General features: G+C 37.9%; 4 protein-coding genes across 4 annotated transcripts; 3 read left to right on the forward strand and 1 right to left on the reverse strand.

Annotated features, from left to right (window-relative positions):
- The first annotated feature begins 235 nt into the window (after nucleotides 1-235).
- LOC137730316 (uncharacterized) lies at nucleotides 236-1,304 on the forward strand. Its single transcript, XM_068469385.2, has one exon. The coding sequence runs from the start codon at nucleotides 350-352 to the stop codon at nucleotides 1,244-1,246; it is 897 nt and encodes a 298-aa protein (XP_068325486.2). The 5' UTR covers nucleotides 236-349; the 3' UTR covers nucleotides 1,247-1,304.
- A 7,703-nt stretch (nucleotides 1,305-9,007) lies between these two features.
- LOC137728747 (external alternative NAD(P)H-ubiquinone oxidoreductase B2, mitochondrial) lies at nucleotides 9,008-13,823 on the forward strand. The gene is made up of 10 exons (XM_068467502.2): nucleotides 9,008-9,330; nucleotides 10,370-10,652; nucleotides 10,734-10,940; nucleotides 11,128-11,378; nucleotides 11,504-11,726; nucleotides 11,856-11,960; nucleotides 12,437-12,706; nucleotides 12,822-12,943; nucleotides 13,100-13,219; nucleotides 13,357-13,823. Exons 1-10 carry the CDS (start codon nucleotides 9,242-9,244, stop codon nucleotides 13,442-13,444), a joined length of 1,758 nt encoding a protein of 585 aa, XP_068323603.2. The 5' UTR covers nucleotides 9,008-9,241; the 3' UTR covers nucleotides 13,445-13,823.
- Nucleotides 13,824-15,158: 1,335 nt separating this feature from the next.
- On the forward strand, nucleotides 15,159-19,400 carry LOC137728575 (protein TRANSPORT INHIBITOR RESPONSE 1-like). Its single transcript, XM_088677693.1, has 3 exons — nucleotides 15,159-15,322; nucleotides 16,411-16,897; nucleotides 17,174-19,400. Exons 1-3 carry the CDS (start codon nucleotides 15,198-15,200, stop codon nucleotides 17,927-17,929), a joined length of 1,368 nt encoding a protein of 455 aa, XP_088533819.1. The 5' UTR covers nucleotides 15,159-15,197; the 3' UTR covers nucleotides 17,930-19,400.
- Nucleotides 18,342-18,867, reverse strand: LOC137729696 (dynein light chain 1, cytoplasmic). Its single transcript, XM_068468704.2, has 2 exons — nucleotides 18,730-18,867; nucleotides 18,342-18,628 (listed from the first exon to the last, which is right to left on the reverse strand). Exons 1-2 carry the CDS (start codon nucleotides 18,865-18,867, stop codon nucleotides 18,437-18,439), a joined length of 330 nt encoding a protein of 109 aa, XP_068324805.1. The 3' UTR covers nucleotides 18,342-18,436.
- Nucleotides 19,401-24,569: the final 5,169 nt, after the last annotated feature.

Below are 24,569 nucleotides of genomic sequence, written 5' to 3' on the forward strand. Positions count from 1 at the left end.
TTAATATTAATTTATATGTCATTATTATAAAATATTGTATCAAAATTATGAATTGACAGATAATTCACAAAAGAGTCTCATTTTTAAGCTCTTAGCATTTCTCTATTTTTTTTTTTTTAACATTACCAAATTTACCATCCTCCTCAACAATTATATTCTATGCCTTGCTCACACGCACTCCTCTTCCGAAAAAGACTTTAAAAGGCTCTTAAACCCCACAACCCAGTCCTGAGTCCTCTTCCAAGCCCACTCTCTCTATCTATCTCTCTTCCTTCTGCATTTTCTCTCTTCTCCCACCTCCAATGGGATTTCGTTTTGATTTCTATTGATAAAGAAAGATTGCATTTTCATGGAAGAAAATGCGAGTCTCATCATCTGGGAATTCAAGATCTTAACTTCCATTCCAAACTTGCAAATTTCTGAAACCATGACGAACTTTTGCTCTTCGATCTCCTCAAGTCCTCTGTTTTCCAGCATTGTCGCTCTCTATGCTCTGATCCTCCTCTACCTCCCGAACCATTTCCTCCGAATCGTTTTCTCGCCGGTCCTGATCATCACCGGAATTCTCCTACTCACGATTCTCCGTATGGGCGCGATTCAGAGGATTGAAACGGAAGACGATGAACGCGAACAAATGGAAACCAATCGCTCTCTGCTCGAAAGCGAAGAAAACAGGGGAAGCAGCAATGGAGTCCAAGAACAAATCCCAAGTTTGCAAGACGACCAAGAACACAGATTTTTCGACAACCAATCCGAAACGGACTCCGAAAGCGAAGCGGGTTTCGACCCGAACGCGTGTTTCGAAGACTTGTTCGTTGAGTGGAACCTGAAGGCGCCATTGGAGGTCATTTATGAAGAGTATGAAGGTGAAGAAGATGAGGTGGATCCGGATGAAAACGACCCTGCTTCGAATCGAAAGGAAGGAGACCTAGTTCTGAGTCTTGATAAGCACCCTTCGTTGTCATTGTATTACCCGGAGTCGGACTCGGATAGCTCTTCGGACGGCCGGTTTTCGGTGGATGGAGTGTGGGACTCACCGGAGGCGATATGTTTCCGGTGGGAAGAGGATAGAGAAGGGCTGATAGAGATTGCTCTGGACGGCAATTCAAAGAGAGGCAGCTTGGATTTTCGGGTTGATCACGATCACGAGGAAGAAAATTTGATAGAGATTGATATATCTCCGACGAGAAGCAATGAATTTTGCGCCGAGAAATGGCAGTTCTCAGGCGATTTTAGGTTCAGCTAATGTTGGATTGGTAATGAGATTAATATCAATGCAAGATGGATTATGTTCTCTTCTTTTATTCGAGTGATAATCAACACTAAATTAATTTAAATTAACAGAATAATAATCCAAACCTAAATGTTAAATGGAGATTGTGAAAATTGGAGTGTTGAGAAATGCTTAACGGCAACTTTGTATGAATTTTATGTTATTTTATAGTCTAACGTTAATTTTTGTACTAACATCATAAATTATTGTGCTAAAAATAAAATGACTGAATGTACAAAGAATTTCACTTTTGAGAGAGTATCCAAAACATTTTTCGTGAAATGTTTTGGGATGATGGGATTTTGGGGTGCTGAAATGTTTGTGTAATAGTTTACCGTTGTATATTACCAAGGTTAAAATGTTTAGTTGGAGTGTCTAATACGCCCTTAGCCCAATACCTTTTTTTTTCTTAGAAAAACTAATGAAAATAATTTGAAAACTTTGAGTTTTAATGATAAGAACAAAATAAAAGATAAAGTGAATGGTACTACAATTAATTTTCTAATATAAATATATAATTTTTCGTTAAAATAAACAATATCAAGAATTTTTCGTTAAAATTCTATTTTTTCTTTCGATACGATGAATGACATTGATTGAAGAGGTTTAAGGGACACGTGGAGGCTAGTGTGGTGTGGTGGGATTTGAACTTGTGGTCCATACTCCACAGTGCACTTGAAGAGGAGGGAGGGGCATGGTCCATGGTGCATGTGCACAAGCATTGGAATGGAATTGATAAGAGATAATTTTGATGTATAAAAGAAGGGGACAATCTCACATTAAGATAGTGATTAATTTAGATGTTTCTGGCCTTATGCTTAATGACAAGAAAAATTATTATTCGATACTGAAACACTTTTATTTATAACATAATTAATTTGTTCGTATTATAAGACAGAAACACAAGGTAAAAGGAGTAGAGAAAATTTTGTGAAGATTCAGTGCAAAACCGAGCACAGGGACATTCTATGATTTATACAGCCAATCTCACTTAATAAGGTAAAAATTTGTTGTTACTATTGTTGTTGTTGTATAACATGTAAATGGGTTATGAACATTGTGCCATGATCCTCATCATTCATTTATAGTGTAACTTGTGTTAGTTCTGTTACGACATATGTTCCTAACATTAGGATTTCGGAATTTTTGAGATTTAGTATGAAAAATGTGGGGACAATCTCACATTTATATAATTTTCAATTTAGATTTTAACGGTCAATTATTATGTAGTACTAAAACACTGCAATACATACGAAGTTTATTAATACCATATAAAAAGAGCATGAGTTCACATTAGAATTGTAGCTAGTATTCTTGAACCCTAGCTAGCAGTGCATGCTATTGAAGAAGGAAGAGGATCCTTTCCAGATTCACTTTGTGAGGATCTTAGAGATCTTTATATTCTAGCCGTTTATAGAAAATCATGCAGTTAGTTTTTGTCATATATTATTTGTGTTTAATTTTAAATACAAAAAGTTAAATAATTTATGATCGTATGATATACAATAAATAATTAAGATGTGAGAATCTTTATAATTTCTATAAAATAGATCCGTATGGAATCCAATTCCATTGAAGAACATCGAGACAGATCGTGTGCAATGTGCTCCATATGATTTGCACTGTTTATAATAAGGTCGACAGCTGCTGAGCTCAAATGTCAGCTCATGGCATTGTCTGCATGCTAACTTGTCAAACTGCATGACTTGTAATTGTTGTATCAGTCGTCTTTAAATCTATGGCCCTAGCTAGCTCTGTAGGTTATATAATGCATGAGTTCCTCAGTATAAATTTTCGTGCAAAATACGTGATGAGTGTTATACTTTCGTATATATTTTTGATGTCACCTGAATCTTTCTTCTTATGTGATGTCAAATAGGATGATGGGTTTAACTATGGATTCGGATCCTCTTCAGATTGGTTTCCTTTATTTTCTTGATATTTGGATAGAAGAGGACAAAATACTCTTGAGGCATACTGAGATTTCTACGCGCGAGTAGCGGGTAATCATCCCTCAACCAAGTCAAAAGTGTCCAAAGAAGGTAACAAATTCGAAATTATTTCATCCTTCCTCATTCCATATTCTCTACAAAACAATCATTCCATAACCTTCAAAACATTCCATAAAAATTAGGTTAATTGATTAATTAATGGATTTATTTCCTAATTAATCCATTAATCACCAATTAAATCACCCATTATACCAATTAATCACCCATTACACACCAAAAATACCCCAAAGGGCCGGCCACCTTTTCTCCAAAGGGGACCGGCCATGCTCTATATATTGAACCCCATTTTTCTCTAAAAAGCTAGGTTCATACTCTTGCTAAAATTCTCCAAAACTCTCAAACACTTTTCTCTCTAAATTCTAACTTTGGCATCGAAGGTTCTTCAGCCAAAGCCCCCCCCCCCCAATTCATTGTGGGCGCATGAGGGTCTTGGCCTTAACCTAAGGTGTTATTTGTTTTGTAAGTGCAATTTTGTCCAAGATCAAGGAGGAAGAAATTTGCATCCACAAAAAGTATTATAACGGGTCATCTTCTTCGTGACATTTTTAATCTCTTGCCTAACATATGAAAAATATTAATTGGTTAATGTATTAGAATGTAGGACTGTTAAGCTTTGCACATAGATAATTTGTTCCGATAACATGTTAAAATGTAAACATTTGAACACTAAAATTAACTAATAATAACATAAAAATCTAAATATTTGTAAGCCTCTAATCTTTAATGCAAAATTCATATTCTCCCATTTGGATCCAAAAATGATGGTAATGTTGAGCATACGCATTAGATATGTTTTGAAAATTTGAGAATGTGCATTGAAGATGGTTGGATATAACCTTAGATCGACATTATGTTTTAGCGCTTTTTTTTTTTAATGTAATTGTGGATGCAAATTTCCGCCTTCTTCTTCTTGGACGAAATTGCACGTGCAAAACAATTTACACCTTACGTCAAGGCCAAGAGCCTTACGCGCCCACGATGATTTTTTTTTGGGGGGGGGGGGGGGGGTGGGCTTTGGCCGAAGAACCTCCGATGCCAAAGTTAGAATTTGAGGGGAAAATGTTTGGAGAAATTTGGAGAATTTAGTAAGAGAGTTGGAATTAGGTTTTTGGGAGAAATGTGAGCTATTTATAGGGGTGTGGCCGGCCCCTATTTGGAGAAAAGGGGTCCGGCCACTTATGGTGCTTTTTTAATGTAATTCCAAGATATTATGTCAAAATAATATCTTGCAATCAATTAGGAGATTAATTAATTAATTAGGAAATTAATCAATTAATCTAGGTAATTAATCCTATTTTGAATGAATAATTGAAGGTTACCTTGTGAGAAGGATTTGATGAGGATGGATGAAATAGGTTTTGAATAGATACTATTTTTGTCACATCCCCGCCCGGGGCAGATCGTTTCTCGGGCCCGCTCCACCACCGTAGCACGATATTGTCCACTTTGGGCTTACCATTCCCTCACGGTTTTGTTTTTGGGAACTCACGAGCAACTTCCCAGTGGGTCACCCATCCTGGGATTGCCCCCCTTCTCGCTTAACTTCGGAGTTCCCATGGAACCCAAAACCAGTGAGCTCCCAAAAGGCCTCGTGCTAGGTAGGGATAGGAATATACATATAAGGATCACTCCCCTGGACGATGTGGGATCTTACAATCCACCTCCTTAGGGGCTCGACATCCTCGTCGGCACACACGCAGCCAGGGTTAGGCTCTAATACCAATTGTCACATCCCGGCCCGAGATGGATCACTTCCCGGGCCCCCTCCACCACCGTAACATGATATTGTCCGCTTTGGGCTTACCATTCCCTCACGGTTTTGTTTTTGGGAACTCACGAGCAACTTCCCAGTGGGTCACCCATCCTGGGATTGCTCTAGCCCCCTTCTCGCTTAACTTCGGAGTTCCCATGGAACCCGAAGCCAGTGAACTCCCAAAAGACCTCGTGCTAGGTAGGGATGAGAATATACATATAAAGATCACTCCCCTGGGCGATGTGGGATCTTACAATTTTGATCAATTTTGACCTTGATTGTGGCGTTATTGTCCGCTACTTGCGTGTGGGAATCCCGGTGTGCCTCGAGGGTAATTTTGTCTTTTTCACCCAAGAATCCACGTGTCGTCTCCATATTTTTCTTAATTATTTTTTATTACACAAATGCCCCCGCACCTATTGGGTTGTTTGCAGGAAAGGGCAACAGGTGTAGAGATCTTCTTGCTTTAGAAAACATAAGATTGTTTCCTATTTTGATGTAGATTCCTTGTTTCCTATTTTGATGTAGATTCCCTTTTTAATTGGAAATTAGATCCTTCTAGGAAAGGGAAATAAATTACTTCTAAAGTCTATTTAAGTCTACCTTAAGTAGATTATTAAATCAACTTTAAAGAGCAATTTATTCTACCCTACAAGAGAGAGTGGGCTAGAGGATATTTGTTCTCCCTCCCCTAGCAATCTTTTACACTTGCTCGTGCAAATGACTGTCTTTCGTTGCTTTCTTCATCTTCACGCTACTCCAAGGTAAGAAAAAATTAATTTTTCCTTGTCTTCATAATTTTTGGGGGCCTCGGGGCTTGAAATTTGGTTCAACAGGGGTCGAGGACGTGTGATGGTAGGTTGGAGAAGGCAACGGCCTGGCTGGCGTGGGTGACAAGGCGCGGTGAAGGCTCAGCTTGGGTCGAGGGCTGGCGACGCGGACCTTGGGCTTTGGCGCGTGGCTGGCTTGGGCCAGGGAGATGGGCGTTGGGATGCCGAGCTGGGGTTGGCGCGGGCCAAGCTGAAGAGATTTACTTGGGCTTCGGCCCATGCCAGAAGGAGAGAAAGAATGTGGGGGCGCTGACCCCTATTCTTTCCATTGGGGCCGGGGGTTATAATTTTTTATTTTTATTTTTTGTGGCTGGGCTCAGGCCCCCGCCTGAGGGAAAAGAGAGAGGTCGAGTGCCTTGTTGGGCTGTAAAGCTTGGTGTGCCGTGGCTTCCCTTTTTTTTTTTTTTTTTTTTTTTTTTTTTTTTTTTTTTTTTTTTTTTTTTTTGTGCAGCCGCCTAATGAATTTTCCTAGCGTCTTTGTAGAATTTCTTCAAGCATGTCTTCCTCAAGCCATAAGAATGAGGATGGTGTGCTGCCATTGTATCGTCAAGGCGGGTCTTTGAACAAGGTCGACTACTTCAAGGTTACTCACTTCAAAATTAGCTCCGATGACTTGTTTAGAGACTTTCTTGAGGCATATAGGCATGCTATTCCGTCTGGGGTGTGTGTGAGACGAGTCAAGGAAAGTAGCAGTCGTGAGCCATGTGGTGGGGATCGGAGAGCCATCAAGTTCCATCCTTATTACTTCGTATTGGGATTCACTTTTCCCATATCGCGCTTCTTCCAAGAGGTGCTCTGCTCCATGGAGTGTGCCCCTACCCAATGTTCTCACAATGCGGTTCGCGTGATGATGGGTTTGACAATCCAAACCAATTCTTTGACTTGGATTTGACTATCAACGAATTTTGGTATTTCTTTGACATTGGCTACATTGAAGGAGTTGGGTAGCTGCAATCTCGCCATAGGCTCTTTGACCACTCGAGTAAGGAAAACCATGACTGGGCCAAGGAGACTTTGGATATAAGTGGAGAATGAGAGTCTGATTCTTACCTCGAGATGTGTGTTCCAACAATCTTCATCCTTGGTAAGTAGACTGCTTAGTCCTTCGGCCGCTTTGTACTTTTGCTAGACTGCTTTCTGATTTACTAATCGTCTTTCTATGTCCTTGCAGATTCGGAATTCAGCTCGACTCCTAGAGCTTCTCCAAATATGAAAAAGGTACATATTTCGCATTGTTAATACTCTGTTATTTATTTATTCACATTTATTATTTATTAGCATACGTACAATTATTATTGATTGTTGATATTTATCCAACAAAAGAAAAGGGAATGGTTTGATGAAAGCACACTCTTCATGCTCTTGACATGTTCGAGTATTATATAAAGGTTGGCAAGTCACATGCCTTTTGAGCGACGTAAACTATCACATGCAAATTTAGGTTGAACAACCTGTCCCAACAAATTTTAAAGCTTTATGCTCATTTCATTTGACACATTAATTTTTTTTTTTGTAAGCAAACGTCGTAATCTTGCTCGTACCGACCACCGACCTCTTTTGATGTCACAGCTGCCAAACCACACACGCATAAGGCAGAAAAACAAGACTTTCTTAAAAAAAATAAGCGAGCCTAAGAAGTAGGATTAGTTTAAAAGTGCTTTTGCATTTCTCTTCATTTATTTTGTTGAGAAAATTGTAGTAATGTTCTATCAATTATAATCCAATTTGTACAATGATCTCTTAACTAAAAATTCATGATTATTAGTTCCTTAACTTATCAAAACGTGTAGCAATGATCATTTTCGTCAACTTCGTTAAAATTTCTGTTAAAATGAGTCATGTGTCACTCACGTGAGGTTAGAATCAAGGGAAAAATATGAAAAACTAAATGAAAAAATTGTAGGAATGATCCCTTAACTTTAACCCAATTAGAGAAATTGTCCCTTAACTTTAACCTAATTAAAGCAATGATTCCTTAACTTTAATCCAATTGAAGAAATGGCTCATCAACTTTAACTCAATTGTAGCAATGATTATTCCAACACAACTCGATTTGATGAAAGTTCTCATGAAGTTGACAAAAAAAAAATCATAACTGCACATTTTAAAGTGTTAAAGGACCAATAATCATGAATTTTTAGTTGAAAAACTATTGTTTCAGTTAAGTTAAAATTAAGAGACCATTACAACAATTTCTTCTATTTTGTTTGACCAACTTATTTGTTGAGGTAAGAAGACAAATGCAAGACGTCTCGGAAACAACAGAGCATGTTCCATAAAATGTCTTCGTTCTATTTCTCGAGATTTAGTCTGCCAAAGGCCACAAAATAATAAAATTTCACCATAGCAAATAATAAATAAATAAACTCGATATTTAGTAAGCATCAATAAAAACTAAAAAATAGTCAAAGATTTGGTGTTATTCCGCTGATTCTGGGGCCGCATGCTAACTTACTCTGCGGGATAAATTTTTTATTGTGACGGGAATACAGATAGTACATCACGTGTTTTTATGTAAGTGGTGGGAAATTTTATTTTTTTTAAGTTATTAACTTTTCAACACACATATCTCACTATTTGTATAGTGACACATGATATACCACCTCGTGTGCAAATCACACTAAAAAATCTCTCAACTTACAACTACGCATCTTCCCTCTGCCACAGCCATGTGGCATGTGATGATGTCAATGTGGTCCTTTTCCTTGTATCAAGATTCTTTTCAAATTTTTGTATTCGACGGTAAAAAATTAAGAGATTTAAGTTGTTAAAAAGAGATTCGAATTCTTAATTCGTTAAGATAGGTCATTAAAATAAGCTAATAAGAATTGCATAATAAGCTTCGAATACAGAAACCCAAAAACAGAAAAGTTATATAAACTAAGTACACTATTACAACAACATTTCTATTTTAATAACGTCACGTAAAAAAAAATTGACATACGATACTGTGCTATTAGACAAAGAAGCCAACGTCCGTCCATCTAACAAAAAATTTTCTAAATTCAAAAATAAAATAAAACATGAGCCGTGCATTTAGCATAGAATCGATCACGCAGCCCTCGAGCTCCAGCACATCATAGGGCCCACCATGGCGGACGTGTCCAGCTCTTACAAACGAACCGCTCCGTTTTGATTCGATTCGCATCCGCGTCACACGTGGCGAGGGTTGTGCCTTGCGGTCCATGTCGTCGGCATGGCTGGAACCTTCGCCTCCAACCTCTCCGGATTCTTTAATCTCTCTCTCTCTCTCTCTCCCCATTTTTCTCTGTAACTTCCCCTGTTCCTCCTCCGCCTCCTTCTGCTTCTCTCTCTAGATTTTGTGCTTTTTCGGCTGCAGATCTGAGCGCCGAAAAGCTTGAAACCGCCGAAAATGCGAGGTTTCGCTTTCTTCGACCGAGTTTCTAAAGCCTTCCATGATTATCCTAAGGCTTCCAAAATGCTCGTCGTCGTCGCCGTCAGGTATATACTCTCTCTATCTCTCCTCTCTCTCCTCTCTGTCTGTCTGTCTGTCTGTCTGTCTCTCGGTCATCTCTTTCGTCTTCTGTGTGTTCAACTGCTTCCTCTGTGATTATTCAGTTCGATTATTGAGTATTTATTTGAGCGAAATTTCTAAATTTAGGTTTCTTATTTTTCTAGTTTATTGGCTGTTAATTTCCATTTGATTCCTTTACGAATCGATTATTTCTGTTTAATTCGAAAATATTTGCTCTGTTCATATTTTTTTTTGTTCCAAAATTTTTGGAAGTCTCTTTAGTCGATCAGATCTCTTGGACTTATTTCACATATGTGGGAAATTGAATCTGTAAGTTGAAATTGTGAGGAAATTGGAGTTCATTGATCTGAAACATTGAGTTTCAAGAGCCGCTGCCAAAGTGGCGGCTCCGTTGATGTAACAGAATTAGCATGCACAGATTCATCCAATCTTGCAACATATTTTTGGAATTTAGTTCGAAATTATGCGCGTTTACTTGTTTTTGTCTTAACGAGTTTTACTGACTCAAAAGGATGCTGTGGTTCAATAGATCATGTCTTATGGTGGCAATTTTGACGCCATTCGAAACATGCACGAAAATATAGCATTGGATGTGTACTTGATTAGCGCTGTTTCGTTGACTTAAAATGATGCTGTGGAGTGTGGTCTGTTAGTTCAAGCTATGAATTGCAGCCAATTCGTTGGTGGTTCCGTGGCTATAAAAGAATCACCATCCACAGATTCATCCAATTTTGCCGATTATTTAGGGAATTTAGATTGAAACTATGCGTCTTTACTTGTTTTATGCTTAACAGTTTTACTGACTTAAAATGTTTCTATGTGCATAAAGGTAGTGAACGAATGAGAATGCTTATTCGTAGATAACTAAAAGATCGCAGAGAGTAAAAATTAAATATACTTGGCGCCGCAAGCCCTATATGAGAGTGATACTACAATTTGGTGTTAATATGCTCGCATATTACATGATGCACCTTACGATTATGTTTTGGTTTTGTGCTATGGCAGTGGCGGCGGCTATGTGGCTTACGCTGAGGCAACCCCTGAGCCAAAACTGATCAGCAGCGCGCCTGTCATAGATCAAGTGGACAATAAGAAACAGAAGATTGTGATACTTGGAACTGGCTGGGCTGGAACAAGTTTCTTGAGGAATCTGAAAAATCCCAACTATGAGGTTCAGATCATATCACCTCGGAATTACTTTTCCTTCACCCCTCTGCTACCAAGTGTTACCTGTGGTACGGTGGAAGCTCGCAGCATTGTTGAACCCATTCGAAACATTGTTAGAAAGGTAGCGCTTGTTGCTTAGTGTTTTCAGAGTCTCTGGTTGCCATCACTTATTATTTGACTGGACAATGATTCTTTTGTACAGAAAAATGTGGACGTTCACTTCAGTGAAGCTGCGTGTCTGAAGATCGATGCGCAAAACAAGAAAATCTATTGCCATTCTAATCTAGAAAACAATTTGGATGGACATGAAGAGTTTGTTGTGGATTATGACTACCTTATTATAGCTGTGGGAGCCAATGTTAATACATTCAATACTCCTGGTGTGATGGAGAACTGCCACTTCTTGAAGGTTATTTTCTTGAAAACCTTGTATTTGTATTAATCAATATATTCTTGTAAGTTTTCTCCTGTGAAATTAAATCCCCACATCAGCTACCGCTGGTAGCATAAAGAAAATGAATGGAGTTTTTTCACCAGGTTTGTTAGTTGATGTTGGCATCTTTGTTTTATTCGTCTCGGGAAATTACTTCATGCAGGAAGTAGAAGATGCTCAAAAGATTCGAAGGACTGTTATTGACTGCTTTGAAAAGGCAAGCCTTCCAACTGTAAGCGATGAGGATAAAAAGAGAATTCTTCATTTTGCTGTTGTCGGGGGTGGCCCAACTGGTGTGGAATTTGCTGCAGAACTTCACGATTTTGTCAACGAGGATTTGGTCAAATTGTATCCCGGGGTCAAGGATCTAGTTAGAATTACACTTCTCGAGGCTGGAGATCATATTCTGAATATGTTAGTAAAGCATCGGAAATGCTAAACCTTTGTTATTTGTTCGGAACTAGTACTTTGTTGTTTAAAGTAGCCATATCTGCTTTTTATTTCTTCATTATCATTAAATTCTTCTCATGTTTTTACAGGTTTGACAAAAGAATCACATCTTTTGCTGAAGAAAAGTTTCAAAGAGACGGTATTGATCTGAAAACAGGATCCATGGTTGTGAAAGTAACTGATAAAGAAATCTATACCAAAGAAATGAAAAATGGTGGGGAAGTTTCTGTTATGCCTTATGGAATGGCTCTCTGGTCAACTGGTATTGGAACGCGTCCTTTCATAAAGGATTTCATGACTCAAGTTGGTCAGGTGTGTTTCTCCTTCTCATTGATGCTTAATTGACTTCTCTGTCTTAAGAAAGCTTATGATGTGCAATCATGTGTCTTTTACAAGCAAATGTCACTGCTATTAAACTAGCATATGTTACTTGAATATCAGGGTAATCGACGAGCTTTAGCAACTGATGAATGGCTGCGTGTGGAGGGATGTGACAAAGTGTATGCAATTGGTGATTGTGCCACAATAAATCAGCGCAAAGTCATGGTAACTGCACTTTTTATTTCTCTAATGTGTTGCAAGTTGCAATGATAATGCTGGAAAATGCAGTTTGCAATAGATTTTTGTCTCGTCATTCTTTTATTTGTTATCTTCTCTCTGAAATAGTTTGTTCAGCAGAATGTGGCATTGTTTTTCCTGTTGTTAATCGGCATCAGGAGTTCTGGCTACATGATGAACAGTTATTTTTATGCTATTAATTTGTAAGACTGCATTAAAATTGGAGGCTTTGATATCTCTGGAGACAGGAGTCATGTAAACTGGAAATTTGATTGGTTTCTCCGTTAAAATCAATATGATAAACCAGTTGTTGATTCTCTATTTGCTTATTAGCTACACGAAATCTGTGTTATATGCAAATAACCAACGAGTGCAGTACATTTCTATCATATTGGATCGATCCTTTGTTTAAATCTTCCATTATTATGTCTAGTTTGTTTTCTTAATGCCTGTTTGCTTTTCAGGAGGATATTGCTGCCATATTTCGCAAGGCGGACAAGGATAATTCGGGAACACTTACAAATGACGAGTATCAAGAAGTGATTAAAGATATCTGTGAAAGGTATCCTCAGGTGGAGCTTTATCTGAAGAGCAAACAGATGAAAAATATGGTTGATCTTTTGAAGGAAACAGCGGATGTTTCAAAAGGAAATGTGGAGTTGAATATTGAAGAGTTCAAGACCGCTCTTTCTAAAGTGGATTCCCAGATGAAAAATCTTCCAGCCACAGCCCAGGTACTTGGTTTGGTATACGAACATTTCGATAATTGTAATTTTTATCAAGACGCATGTTTTCTCCGTATAAATTATGTTTGGGTCTTATTTGCCTCTTAAATGTCATGCATTCCAGGTTGCTGCTCAACAAGGTGTCTACCTTGCCAAGTGTTTCAACCGTATGGAAGAGGCTGAGAAAAATCCTGAAGGTCCTCTCAGGTTCCGTGGAGAAGGTCGCCATCGGTTTCGACCCTTTAGGTACAATTCAAATTTCTTCTTGCTTTCTTATGTTTGAAATTAGGGCCTTCTTTAATTGATAATTAAACAAAAAACAAGATGATTATCGAACGGACCCTATATTTTTAGCGGTGTCTTGGTCAGCTAATATGTTGAACGATTCATTCTTTCGTGAAGGTACAAGCATCTCGGGCAGTTTGCTCCATTGGGAGGAGAGCAGACAGCAGCTCAACTTCCGGGAGACTGGGTTTCCATTGGCCACAGCTCCCAGTGGCTTTGGTATTCTGTTTATGCGAGGTATTATTACTTACTATTTAGATACAGCTGCATATTTAACGTCGCGCTACACTGCGAACACTTGGAAAATAACATCATCATGGTTCATCGAGCGGTAGCACCAATCTCAACACATTTGCTTTTGAACAATATTTCAGCAAACAAGTGAGCTGGCGCAACAGGGCACTGGTGGTAACGGACTGGGCTAGGCGTTTCATCTGGGGGAGGGACTCGAGTCGCATTTGAATTGAGCCGCCATCAGACGATTTATTGACAAACACTGCGGCGCACGTTTAAAAGGTGGAGTCTACAAATAAAACAAAATTTTGTATATTCGAATTCAAATCGTTCGTTGAGGAATTACTTACTTGGAGCAGCAGCAGCAGATGAAGTCTTTCATTTTAACCTTCTCCCAGGCTCGTGGGTTTTTGTGTAAAATAACCGTCTCCATATTCCTCCTACGTCCCAAATTTTGTAAAATAACATCTCCATTTGGGATTTGAAGGTCCCAAATTTTGCAGTTATAAATTCCCTCCGATTTGGTTGGTGAAGCGATATCTGAATTTTTTTGATCACTTTTACTGTGCACAAGAACTATTTTATATTAATTTCCACTTTTATTTGATATCCCGTTGTTCTATTCGTTTTTTGAAAATTCTTAATTTCGCCCTTGTATTGTGAAAAAGTCACCCTACATCGCCCATCAAATTAAAATCAATAGTCAACTCGTGAAAATTCTTGATTCTGCCCTTATATTTGATGAATTAAGCTGAACAAGAATTTAAAGATTCATTAGATGACATACTAACAATATAGTGCGTGCCGCAACGTTTCACGTTGCGGACAATAACACCCTAATATAAAACGTTGCGGACAATAACACCCTACTATTTTATATGGACACCCAGGAGAGGGCCGTTGGTGGAACATGGGCTTGTTCAGGCTCTGGGGGACACTGTGGGTCCAACTGCCCGTTTGGGGACGACGCGGCTTTGCTCTCAGGTTTAGAGAAATATGAATCTACGAGATCATTTTGGATGTCAGGCTGCCTTATGACAACGAACGCCTGTCGTTCATTGGAAAGTAAGGTGCCGAGGTAACGAGGGATGATGAAAATTGACGACAATTCGGCTTGTGCAACACGAAATTTGTGATATCTGCAGTCTTGGCAGAGACGTTTCACTTGCGGTGAGGCATCTCAAAGTCACATAGTAGGATTAGGCGAGACTATGCTTTCAACAATGGTAGCGTGTGAAACACGTCCCCTCAGACTATAGGGGTGCATTGAATAAGTCATTGACAATAAAGAAGTTTGTTTGTTTGTTTTTTGTGTTCAAGTGGTCGACGAGGAATTACACGAATAAGCGGTAGATAATATCTTGAATATGTGTAACAAATAATTATTGAGAAAAAAGAACATGAAACCTATTAAGACGGAATACAAGATGAATCATGAAACTGATTAAGTGTTCTTACATATTTTAATTATTGTATATAGCGTTGCATGATTAGTTTGAGAAACTGAAACGCTTTCATTTGTAAACGTGTCTCATATCTACTTCTACTTCTAATGTTAGGAAAGGGATCCGCCAATCCCAATCCGGGTCCTTGAAATTTGATCTAACGGCTAAACTTATTATAACTTGTAACGGACCCCCTGTTTTTAGCCGGTAGATCAAATTTTAAAAGCTCGAATTTGTTGATTGACTGGATTTGATGGAAGGAATTCGGAGAGGATCCATTTTCCTAATGTTACTCAACCGAAGCCTAATATCAGAGTTGGAGAGGTTATGGACAATAATACATAGTACTAAGTACAATAAACTACCTTAATGTATTCAAAAAAAAAAAAACCTTAATTAATTATTAAACCAATAATTAACTCCATTATTAAACCAATAATTAATTATACATTCATCTGCTCCTTCTGCTGTAATAAGCAAAGGTCTTTGGGTTCGCCGCCGAGTACCCGCTGCTGGAGGAGCTCCGGCTGAAGAGGATGACGGTGACTGATGAGAGTCTGGAGATGTTGGGTGTTTGTTTTGGTGGGTTCAAAGCTCTCTCGCTTGTCAGCTGTGATGGGTTCAGCATTGATGGCCTTGCCGCCATCGCCACTCACTCCAAGTAAGTGTTTTTGTTTTCAATTTTCTGGAATTATAAGTGCCCCTTTTCTTCTTTATTTATTTTGGAGTACTTTTTTCGATCCTATTATAACAAAGACTTGTTTATACTATAATTTGAGAACATATCAATTTTATCGTCAACTCATAATAACATTTGAATTAATAACATTACGTTTTTCTTAGCCTCGGTGGTACAACTTACTATCAAATTAGTCCAAAGCGAACTTTGTATTTAAACTTTGTCCGATTTTACTCGTGCGTGGCTCATGCAAAAAGTGTTATCAATTTAACCCCAAAGTGAACGTCGTATTTAAATTTTATCTGATTTTATTCGTGCGCGCCTCATGTGAAAGGTGAAAAGATCGTCTAATTTAACAATCGAAATTAGATTTCAGACTTCGAAATAACCTTTTTATCCATGTACATAACAAAAACACTTCACCTCAAAAAAAAAAAAAAAAGTGAAAAACCCCCACTGCCACCACGTCGCTCTCTCTAGTAGTCGCTATGTTTCTGAGGGGAACATTCGACTTCTATTCAAAAGTACCCCACCATCCAATATTAGTGGACATAATAGGTAGGTCAATCAATACAGAGTTGACAGGGCAGTGTGCCGACTTTTTGCAATTGAAAAGGAAATTTCCTTTTAAAGATTAAAGTAGGAGTGGTCGCAATTGAAGATAAAACGAGAGAAAATTGATTAAGGTGGTTTGAACATGTGAACTGATGACCCAGAGAAGTTGTGGTTAGAAAATACGATTATGAGGCAGAGCCTCGATAGAGGAAGACCTAGAAAGACTTTGAAAGAGACTTTAAGATAAGACATGAAGTACTTGGAGCTAACAATAGACTTGGAGCAAAAGTGAGTGTAGATGCATTATAAGATTCATACAGCCGAGCCGATCCTATTTAGTGGAATAAAACTTTGTTGTTGTATAGGTTAAGAGTAGTTTAGAAGATCATTTTGTGAAACAAAAAATACATCTATGCGAATTCTAGTCTCTTGTCTGCATTGTTTGTTTTTTAAAGTTTATGTGGAGCTTCACTTGTTGAATAAACTAAATCGATCCCCTTGTAATTTGACCACAGGAATTTGATTGAACATCAAATTGATGAGAAAAGTGGCAGTTGGTTAGGTTATTTCCCTGAAACCTTCACGTCTTTGGAAATACTGAACTTTGCAAGCCTGAATTCCGACGTCGATTTTGATGCTCTTGAGAGGCTTGTAAAAAGGTGCATATCATTAAGGGTGTTGAAGGTTAATAAATATGTAACCTTGGAGCAACTGCAGAGGCTTCTTACCAATTCTCCTGAACTTTTGGAGATTGGGACCGGCTCATTTGCCGTGCAAGAGATCGCAGCCTGTGAGAATTCACAACTCTTAAGAGTATTTAGCAATTGCGCGAATTTAAACACCCTCTCTGGATTATGGGAAGCAACCACTCTTTATCTCCCAGTTGTATATCCTGCATGTACTACAAATCTTACTTTCTTGAATTTGAGTTATGCTGCTGCTTTGCAAAGTTGGGACCTTGCTGAGCTTGTTGCTTATTGCCCACGTCTCCGGCGCCTTTGGGTAAATTTACCACGTCTTTCTTTGTCTCCAATTCTTCATTTTGTGAAAGTTTATCGATATATGAGAAGAAAAGACATGGTTTATGGTTGGAAAATTAAAATCATTATTCATTGATCTCGCGGAAGACATGATAACTCGAACCCGCTTTAGTTAACTTGTTTATTTTTCTGAACATTGCAAATACTTCATGTACAAGACTACGAATGTTGAAATCGGAGAATTGGGCACCGTTGAAATCCTTAGGTGCTAACTCTTGATATCAAATTTTTATCACAGGTACTGGACACATTGGAAGACCAAGGGTTGAAGGCTGTTGGATCTAACTGTCCTTTGCTTGAGGAACTCCGTGTTTTCCCTTCTGATCCTGACGGTGATGGTATCATCCGTGGGGTGACTGAATCTGGGTTTGTTGCCGTGTCTCATGGCTGCAGAAAACTCCGTTATATCCTCTACTTCTGTTGGCAGATGACTAATGCCGCTGTAGCAACCGTTGCACAAAATTTCCCTGATATCACCCACTTTCGTCTCTGCATAATGATCCCGGGGCAACCAGATTACATAACGAACGAGCCTATGGATGAGGCTTTTGGTGCAGTTGTGAAGAATTGCACTAAACTCCAACGGCTTTCAGTGTCAGGTTTATTGACTGACCATGCCTTCGAATACATTGGGATGTATGCTAAGAATTTGGAAAAGCTATCAGTAGTTTTCGCTGGAAAAAGTGATTTGGGGATGCAGTGTGTGCTGAAAGGTTGTCCAAAGCTCAAGAAACTTGAGATAAGGGACTGCCCGTTTGGGAACGAAGCTTTTCTCTCAGATATAGAGAAGTATGAATCCATGAGATCACTTTGGATGTCAGCCTGCAATGTGACAGTAAACGCCTGCCGGTTATTGGCAAGTCAGATGCCGAGATTGAATGTTGAGGTAATGAAGGATGAAGGGGATGATGACCGTGTGGCTGATAAAGTTTATGTTTACCGTTCTGTTGCTGGGCCAAGAAGGGATGCCCCGCCTTTTGTTCTTACTTTCTGAAGATTCAAACCTATTCTGGTAATGCTTTGAAGCTTACAGAGAACATGGTACTCTCTCTCTCTCTCTCTCTCTCTCACACGCACACGCACACGCGCACACACACACACACACACAAACTCATGGTCACACATGCAACCTTTTTCCTAATTTACCATGGGATAGGTTTGCGCACAAGCAAATGAATGGATCGCCAAGTTACTTATCTTTGAATCTGTAAGCATCGGGGTGCATGGTCTTCAACTATCCTGATCGCGGGTGAAGCTATTTCGTGAAGCCCTGCCTCTGACCTAAGAAAAATATTATTCATACAGCCTCAAGCTGCAGAGGACATTTGATAAAGATATTGGATATGAAATTTTCACTTTCATTCAGCTTAATGAAATGGAAGGTCGACAGAACGAAGGGCCAGAAATTACAGAACTTGGAATTCGTTTGTTTATTTATTTATTTTCTTGATGTACAAATTTGAGGAGAGCAAAAAGGAAGTCAAGGTTTATGAAGCAGAGCTTATGCCTCCACAACCTCCAGTGGCAGGATCTTATCTGCTTCCACAGCGAGGTTAGCCGTTCCCCTGAAAAGCAAGAATGCAAGGCTTCCGATGAAGAAATAGATGAAGCAGCCTTGGCTGTGTGTCACAAACGAACCAAAATCTGTTCCTACGATGCATTGCCACCCCAGCCCGTATGTCTCATCGAATTCCTGCATTGAAACAAGCAAAGAAGGCAAAAACAAACACTTGAATTTCAAATCATTTAGCGAGGATTCAATGCTGAGGATAATCCAGGAAAAGGAGGGGTGACCTTCTTTATGAATTGAGCAATTTCAGTGGGTTCAGTGACATCGAAGTTATCGAGAGCCTTTGCAGCTAAATGGAGAGCGTCTTGCTGCATTGCTTGAAGCATATCAGTCTCATTGATGACGGCTTTGCCTTCCAACATGGCTCCAAAAAATCCTGCCTGGAGTTGCCGCTGCTGTTGGGAAATAGCGAAAAAGCTAGCGGATAAGGCAATTTAGATTGCAGGCATAGGCTGTAGTGAAGCGAATTATATCGAACGGGAACTTCACATCTCTATGTGGTAGTCTCCATGCTGTGTGTGATTACCAAAGAATAATGCAAAGGATTAGAGCAAGGTGGTCAGAAAACAGACAAGCTGATTGTGTCATGGATGATGGGGTCATGGAAGATGCATTGCTTGTGTACACGATCTCGCATCTTGTTCGATCAATGGCTGCGATAGCGAGGGGCAGTTTTCAATTGGGGGTCCACATTATCTCGAAGAAGCAGGACGTTTGTGGTTGTATAAGTAGATGCTTCCTTTGAATTTCAGGATGCTGTTGTGAGTTTCATAGTCAGTTGTGTTTTTTTTAACCTTTTTCGTTGATCCAAGAACTTGTAGCTTGTCATTGACCAAGGTTGATGAGAAAAATACTGCAAATTAAATCAATAAAAAAAGAAATATTGCTTCTCTCATTATGCACTCAAAATGAGTGTGGCCTTTCGGTGTTGTCCCAATCATTGATTGATACGTACTTATAAACTTAACTTTTCTTAACTTTGTTGTCAGAAACTTAATATGTGCCAGTTAATGATTAGAACCACAGGGAGGTCACACCCATTATGGATTGAAGACCTCTATGTGCCCTTTATTGAAGAAACATTTGGCCCTTGGAGAAGTGTCAGCCTGAAAAATATAACTAAATTTGAGCGGAAATGAGTTAAGTTTATGATAAGTTCTAGATTTGAGCGGAAATGAGTCAAGATTATGATACGTCCAGGGTTCTGTCCTCCAAAAGTGAATATATAGCAAGGCTTGAGCCTTTAATTATCCATTAAGGCATATGATGTAACTGGGGTTTTAGATGCGCAGCTACTTTATGCAGATATGTTGTTAGTTTCAAAACTCTAACTATACATATTTCTCAGTACATGATTTCACGTGATTAAAGAGATAAACATAGACAAAACAATAATTTAGAATTGGTAAGAATCTGTAGTCGTGAAGATCATTTGTCCCTAATGAGTTCGGACCCAAAAGTCGATTTAGTGTTTTATTGGAAAGTTTGGAAGCTAATCAGATTGTTTGATAATTAACAGTGGCATAATTAGATTTTGTGGGCAATCTCATGACGAGGAATTCATCACAAAAGCTAATTATAATAACTTAGAGATGGTCTGTGTGGTTTGGTAAGAGGTCTATTGTTGTGATCATGTCTTGAATATTATACTTAGCACAAAGAGTAGACTAGATGCATACAAAATACACACAAATGAAGTTCATATATTGCTTCTGTAAAAATGAATTTTATACTTCTGTTAAAGTTGAACTTTTGTGTAATTATGCAGGTTTCTGGTGTGCAGTCCCTTTCAAAAATTGAACTAATAATTGTAACCATATATATATATATATATATAGTGGATTCGTGGTATCAATTTTCTCACACAATTTTTGGAACTCACTATGTAATGTATTTCAACGTTCTAAATTACCTATCTTTAAGGTCTTCCTTCAAAGATCATGTCTACCAAAATCACTTAAATCTGAAATCATTTAACTGTTGGATTTAGGGTTTAGGTTTCTTTGTAGAACTGTATTCGTCTATTTTCTTCGCTACAAATGAATGTTTTAATGGTTTTGGATTTGTCTAATTTTTTCGTAAAGATGATTTATGAATGATGTTTTAAAAGATAGATGATTAGGATCATTAAAATACATTACAGAGTGAGTTCCACAAAAACGTGTGTAAAAAATTATGTAAAATATATTCTCGTATTATATTATATGAATCTTTTAGCCAATGCTGGTCCCATGCATGAACTCTTAAGTCACATCATTTTCTTGGAACGTAAGATGTAGATGAAAACGTCATTATATATGGCTATTTTTCAAGAAAACGAAAGAGGTGCGATTAATACCTAACACCAACATGTTTAAATGTTAGGATGCCAGATAGTATCATCTTGTGGTGACAGTTAGAGTTGAGTATTAGTATAAATAGTACATTGTAAGAGAAGAAAAGGCAGTTAATGAAATTGTATTGTTTGTATTGTTCTTCTGTTACTCTCTCTGTGTGCAATTGTGGAAGATGTAAAGCAGGTTCTAACATTGGTATCAGAGCCTAGGTTTCTGACGCGGCAGAGGGGGCGACTTGGAAAGGGCTACCTTAACAGGGCATCATCTTGTGGTGACAGTTAGAGTTGGGTATTAGTATAAATAGTACATTGTAAGAGAAGAAAAGGCGGTTAATGAAATTGTATTGTTTGTATTGTTCTTCTGTTACTCTCTCTCTGTGCAATTATGGAAGATGTAGAGCAGGTTCTAACATTAAAGACTTGACTAGTACAATTCTTCCACGTAAACATTTTCGAGTCGATCAGTTCCATGCATTTTATACCCTAATTAGGGTTAACTTCCGAGTGCTTTGGATGCAAGAAGATCTTTAGGGTTTTGTGGAACACATTTGTTTCCTATGGGAATTAGGGTTTGCGGAATTAGGGTTGACCATCACCAAATCGGTTTAACTTAATCAAGGCAATGTGTTTTTGTCTTAGGAGAGTCACCTAAGCTAGCTAGCTAGCTATTTGATCGATCACCAGCATCGCGATGGAGTAGATCGATGAGATCTTAATGAAAACGAAAGATTGTTTTTATGTACTTTTCTCTTCAAAGTTAAGGTATATATTTTGACTGTGCTACTAGCTAGCTGTATTGAGTTTCACTTGTTTCATACTCAAAGGTGTCCCAACAACGCAAAGCTATCACTTTCGAGCTTGTGCAATCCAAATGGCATTTCTACGTGCCTACACTTTACCACCATTAAACAACCAACATATATAGTTATATAGCATAACGTACCCTCTATCTAGGAGCTACATAACACAACCCCACGTACGTAATAGGGTTACGTTACGTTAAGACCGTGTTTGGAATTGATTTTGATCGAGCTAAAAGTGTTTCTTAACAACTATAAAGTTTTTTTACTGCATTTGACAAAAGTAGTTAAAATTACTTCTAGGTCATGGAAACGTTTTGTGGAGAATCACTTGTTGGATGTTTCTTCAAGAAGCATTTGCTAGATACTTATTTCAACATGTTTCTGACAAAAGCATTCAAAGAAAACAAAACATAGAAGTGCTTACTATGTAAGCTAGTTGATAAAACAAGTTGTAACTTTTGATTTAGTTATATTTCTCTCCTAGTGACAAAAGAGTCTCAAGTCTAAATCATTCCTCCTCAACTGCTAAGAAAAATATTCTCGACGTAGATAAACAATGAACAAAAATAAGCTAGTAGCATACTTGGTAGAGAGGAATGGGAATTGGAATGTGGTGTAACGTATGGGGTCCCTGGCAGTGTGGCTTAAGTTGTGATGACCATGTGCAGATTCAATTATGCTGAAGGGCCAAAATCTGCCATTGATTATTGCTCATTTTTTGATATATTCAACGGGGAAGCATGGTGGCCTAAGAATTATAGAATGTTCAAAGGACTGGAGAACCCAAACAAAGGGTTTACGCCTACATAATTACCCCCACATAAAACAATTTGATCAAACAAAGAACCATGATTAATTAAAACCAAATCATATTCTTAAACTCTTGTTGCAAATAATCATGGTCAGTATCATGACAAAATAACATAGAATAATCCGTGACTAGTATTGTCATGTACTTAGGCACCTAACCACATCATGGGTCATTGATTTTTTTTGTTTTCCTCACTTGTCAACTTTCTAGGATTTTAGTAATGGAACGAGTGCATTTTTGCTCACTAGCTATCATCAAGTAATGGTGATACTACTAACATATTTATCATCATTAAATGAGTTTAAATTTCGAAATCATCATCATTTCACGAAGATAAATAGGTCTCCTATTTTTCCATAAACAATAATAAACGATACGCTACAAAAAATCTTATCCCATAATATTATGTAAGGATGCTCAAAACCTTTCACGATTTGCCCTTGGCATTCTCTTTGAAAAAGCAGCTTTTGGCTTTTTTTGTAAGCTCCTCTCGTTATTTTTCAGTGCAAAAGGGTAATATATTGGATTGAATAGAAGCATCTTTCTTTTCAAAGTTTGTATAGGAACTCCACTTCCTGTCTGATCAAAAGGAGACGGCTAGCTCAAGGCATCCAACAAAGGGCTTCACATGGTGGGGTGGCGGATTTGTCATCTCATCCCCATGCTTCGAGTTTTGAACTTTTGAAAGCTACCCTTTTTTTTTCCTTTTCACCTAATCAACTGTTCGGAAGATTTATAGTATAATTGTCAGATTGTTACGTAATATTAGTGATATTACAATATGTGAATTTATTTATTAATAATATATTACAGGTATATGTATATAATGACAAATCAGCTAACTTTGTTGTTCATCCGTATCATAACAATAGAAGTTAGAACTTAGATATTATGACGATAAAATATCATCATCGTAAGAGAATCTTGTTATTTCAGGAGTGGTCTATAAGAGCTCGAGTTAAATTTCTCCCTAAAGTATTAATAGACTGCTTAATTTGTCTCCATTATATACTAGTTAAAAAAAGTTGGTAAAAGCTAAAAGCTAGAAGTTGAAAAGAGTCCGAGCACGGAAATTTCTTAGCATAACACTTCTCCTACTCGTGAACTGAACGCAAACATTCACTTTTCTTTTTTCATTTTTCTTTCCATAACAAAAAGATGAATTTTTGTTGATGCCATATTATGTCAAAGTTTGGACTTTCATAAACCGAGTTCCTTTTTCTTCTTTTTTCTTGATACAGCGAGTTAATACTACACTTGTTTGGTCTTGTGTTTCTTCATGCTAGTTAATGATCGGGTGTAATTTTTTTCTTTTGCAGGATATGAACTATGAAAGGGAAATTTTATTCTACTCTTTAAGAAATGGGTAATGATGCTCTTTGTTGTGTATCTATTTATTAATAATATATTATAGGTGTATGTTATATAGTGACAAATCAGTATGCCGTTCATCCGTATTATAACAATTAAACTAACATATTGTCATCAGTTCCGGAGTCAACATAGGGTCATTAGTTGTCCAATCCTATGTCTCTTTGTATGTGTGTTGTGTTGACTCTATGAACAGTTAGTGTAAACTATGTTGCAACCTCCTCCTCTTACTTCTTCTATTTTTTTTTTAATCATCCATGTCTTTCTTTTCTCTCGTCTTGTCTGTGATTCTATTGTGCGCACCAAATGCTCGATGAAATGTCTCAATTGACAAGCTTTGGCAGTCTTCAACATTACTCTATAGGAAAATGTAGTCACATTTGACAAGCATCTACATATCATAGTAGTTGTTGAGATATATTGGCATAAGTTTTCAACAAATGTTAGCAATAATCGACATTTTCCTGTCAGATGTTCAACGAAACGGTCCTATTAAATTTTTTTGATCGACATCATGACTCTATTATTTGAAAAGCGTGATTTCGCCACTGATTATGACGGTATATCGTCACCATATAAGATTCTTGTTATTTTAGCGGTGGTCTATAAGAACTCGAGTTAAATTTCTCGCTAAAGTGTTAATATACAGCTTAATTTGTCTCCATTACTAGTTAAAAACAGTTGATAGAAAGCCTAAAAGTTAGAAGTTGATGTCGGTCCGAGCATGGAAATTTCTTAGCATAA

This window comes from Pyrus communis, chromosome 10 (genome assembly GCF_041283825.1).
Source record: "Pyrus communis isolate YQ-2024b chromosome 10, ASM4128382v1, whole genome shotgun sequence".
Taxonomy (NCBI): Eukaryota; Viridiplantae; Streptophyta; class Magnoliopsida; order Rosales; family Rosaceae; genus Pyrus; species Pyrus communis.

What these genes read in the sequence shown, in the direction of transcription:
- LOC137730316 (XM_068469385.2), top strand. Translation starts at nt 350, where the DNA reads ATGGAAGAAAATGCGAGTCTCATCATCTGGGAATTCAAGATCTTAACT.
- LOC137728747 (XM_068467502.2), top strand. Translation starts at nt 9,242, where the DNA reads ATGCGAGGTTTCGCTTTCTTCGACCGAGTTTCTAAAGCCTTCCATGAT. An exon ending in TCATGACTCAAGTTGGTCAG is followed by an intron (nt 11,727 to 11,855) that starts GTGTGTTTCTCC and finishes CTTGAATATCAG; the next exon opens with GGTAATCGACGAGCTTTAGC. An exon ending in ATCTTCCAGCCACAGCCCAG is followed by an intron (nt 12,707 to 12,821) that starts GTACTTGGTTTG and finishes CATGCATTCCAG; the next exon opens with GTTGCTGCTCAACAAGGTGT.
- LOC137728575 (XM_088677693.1), top strand. Translation starts at nt 15,198, where the DNA reads ATGACGGTGACTGATGAGAGTCTGGAGATGTTGGGTGTTTGTTTTGGT. An exon ending in GCCATCGCCACTCACTCCAA is followed by an intron (nt 15,323 to 16,410) that starts GTAAGTGTTTTT and finishes ATTTGACCACAG; the next exon opens with GAATTTGATTGAACATCAAA. An exon ending in CACGTCTCCGGCGCCTTTGG is followed by an intron (nt 16,898 to 17,173) that starts GTAAATTTACCA and finishes TTTTTATCACAG; the next exon opens with GTACTGGACACATTGGAAGA.
- LOC137729696 (XM_068468704.2), bottom strand. Translation starts at nt 18,867, where the DNA reads ATGTTGGAAGGCAAAGCCGTCATCAATGAGACTGATATGCTTCAAGCA. An exon ending in TTGCTCAATTCATAAAGAAG is followed by an intron (nt 18,629 to 18,729) that starts GTCACCCCTCCT and finishes GTTTCAATGCAG; the next exon opens with GAATTCGATGAGACATACGG.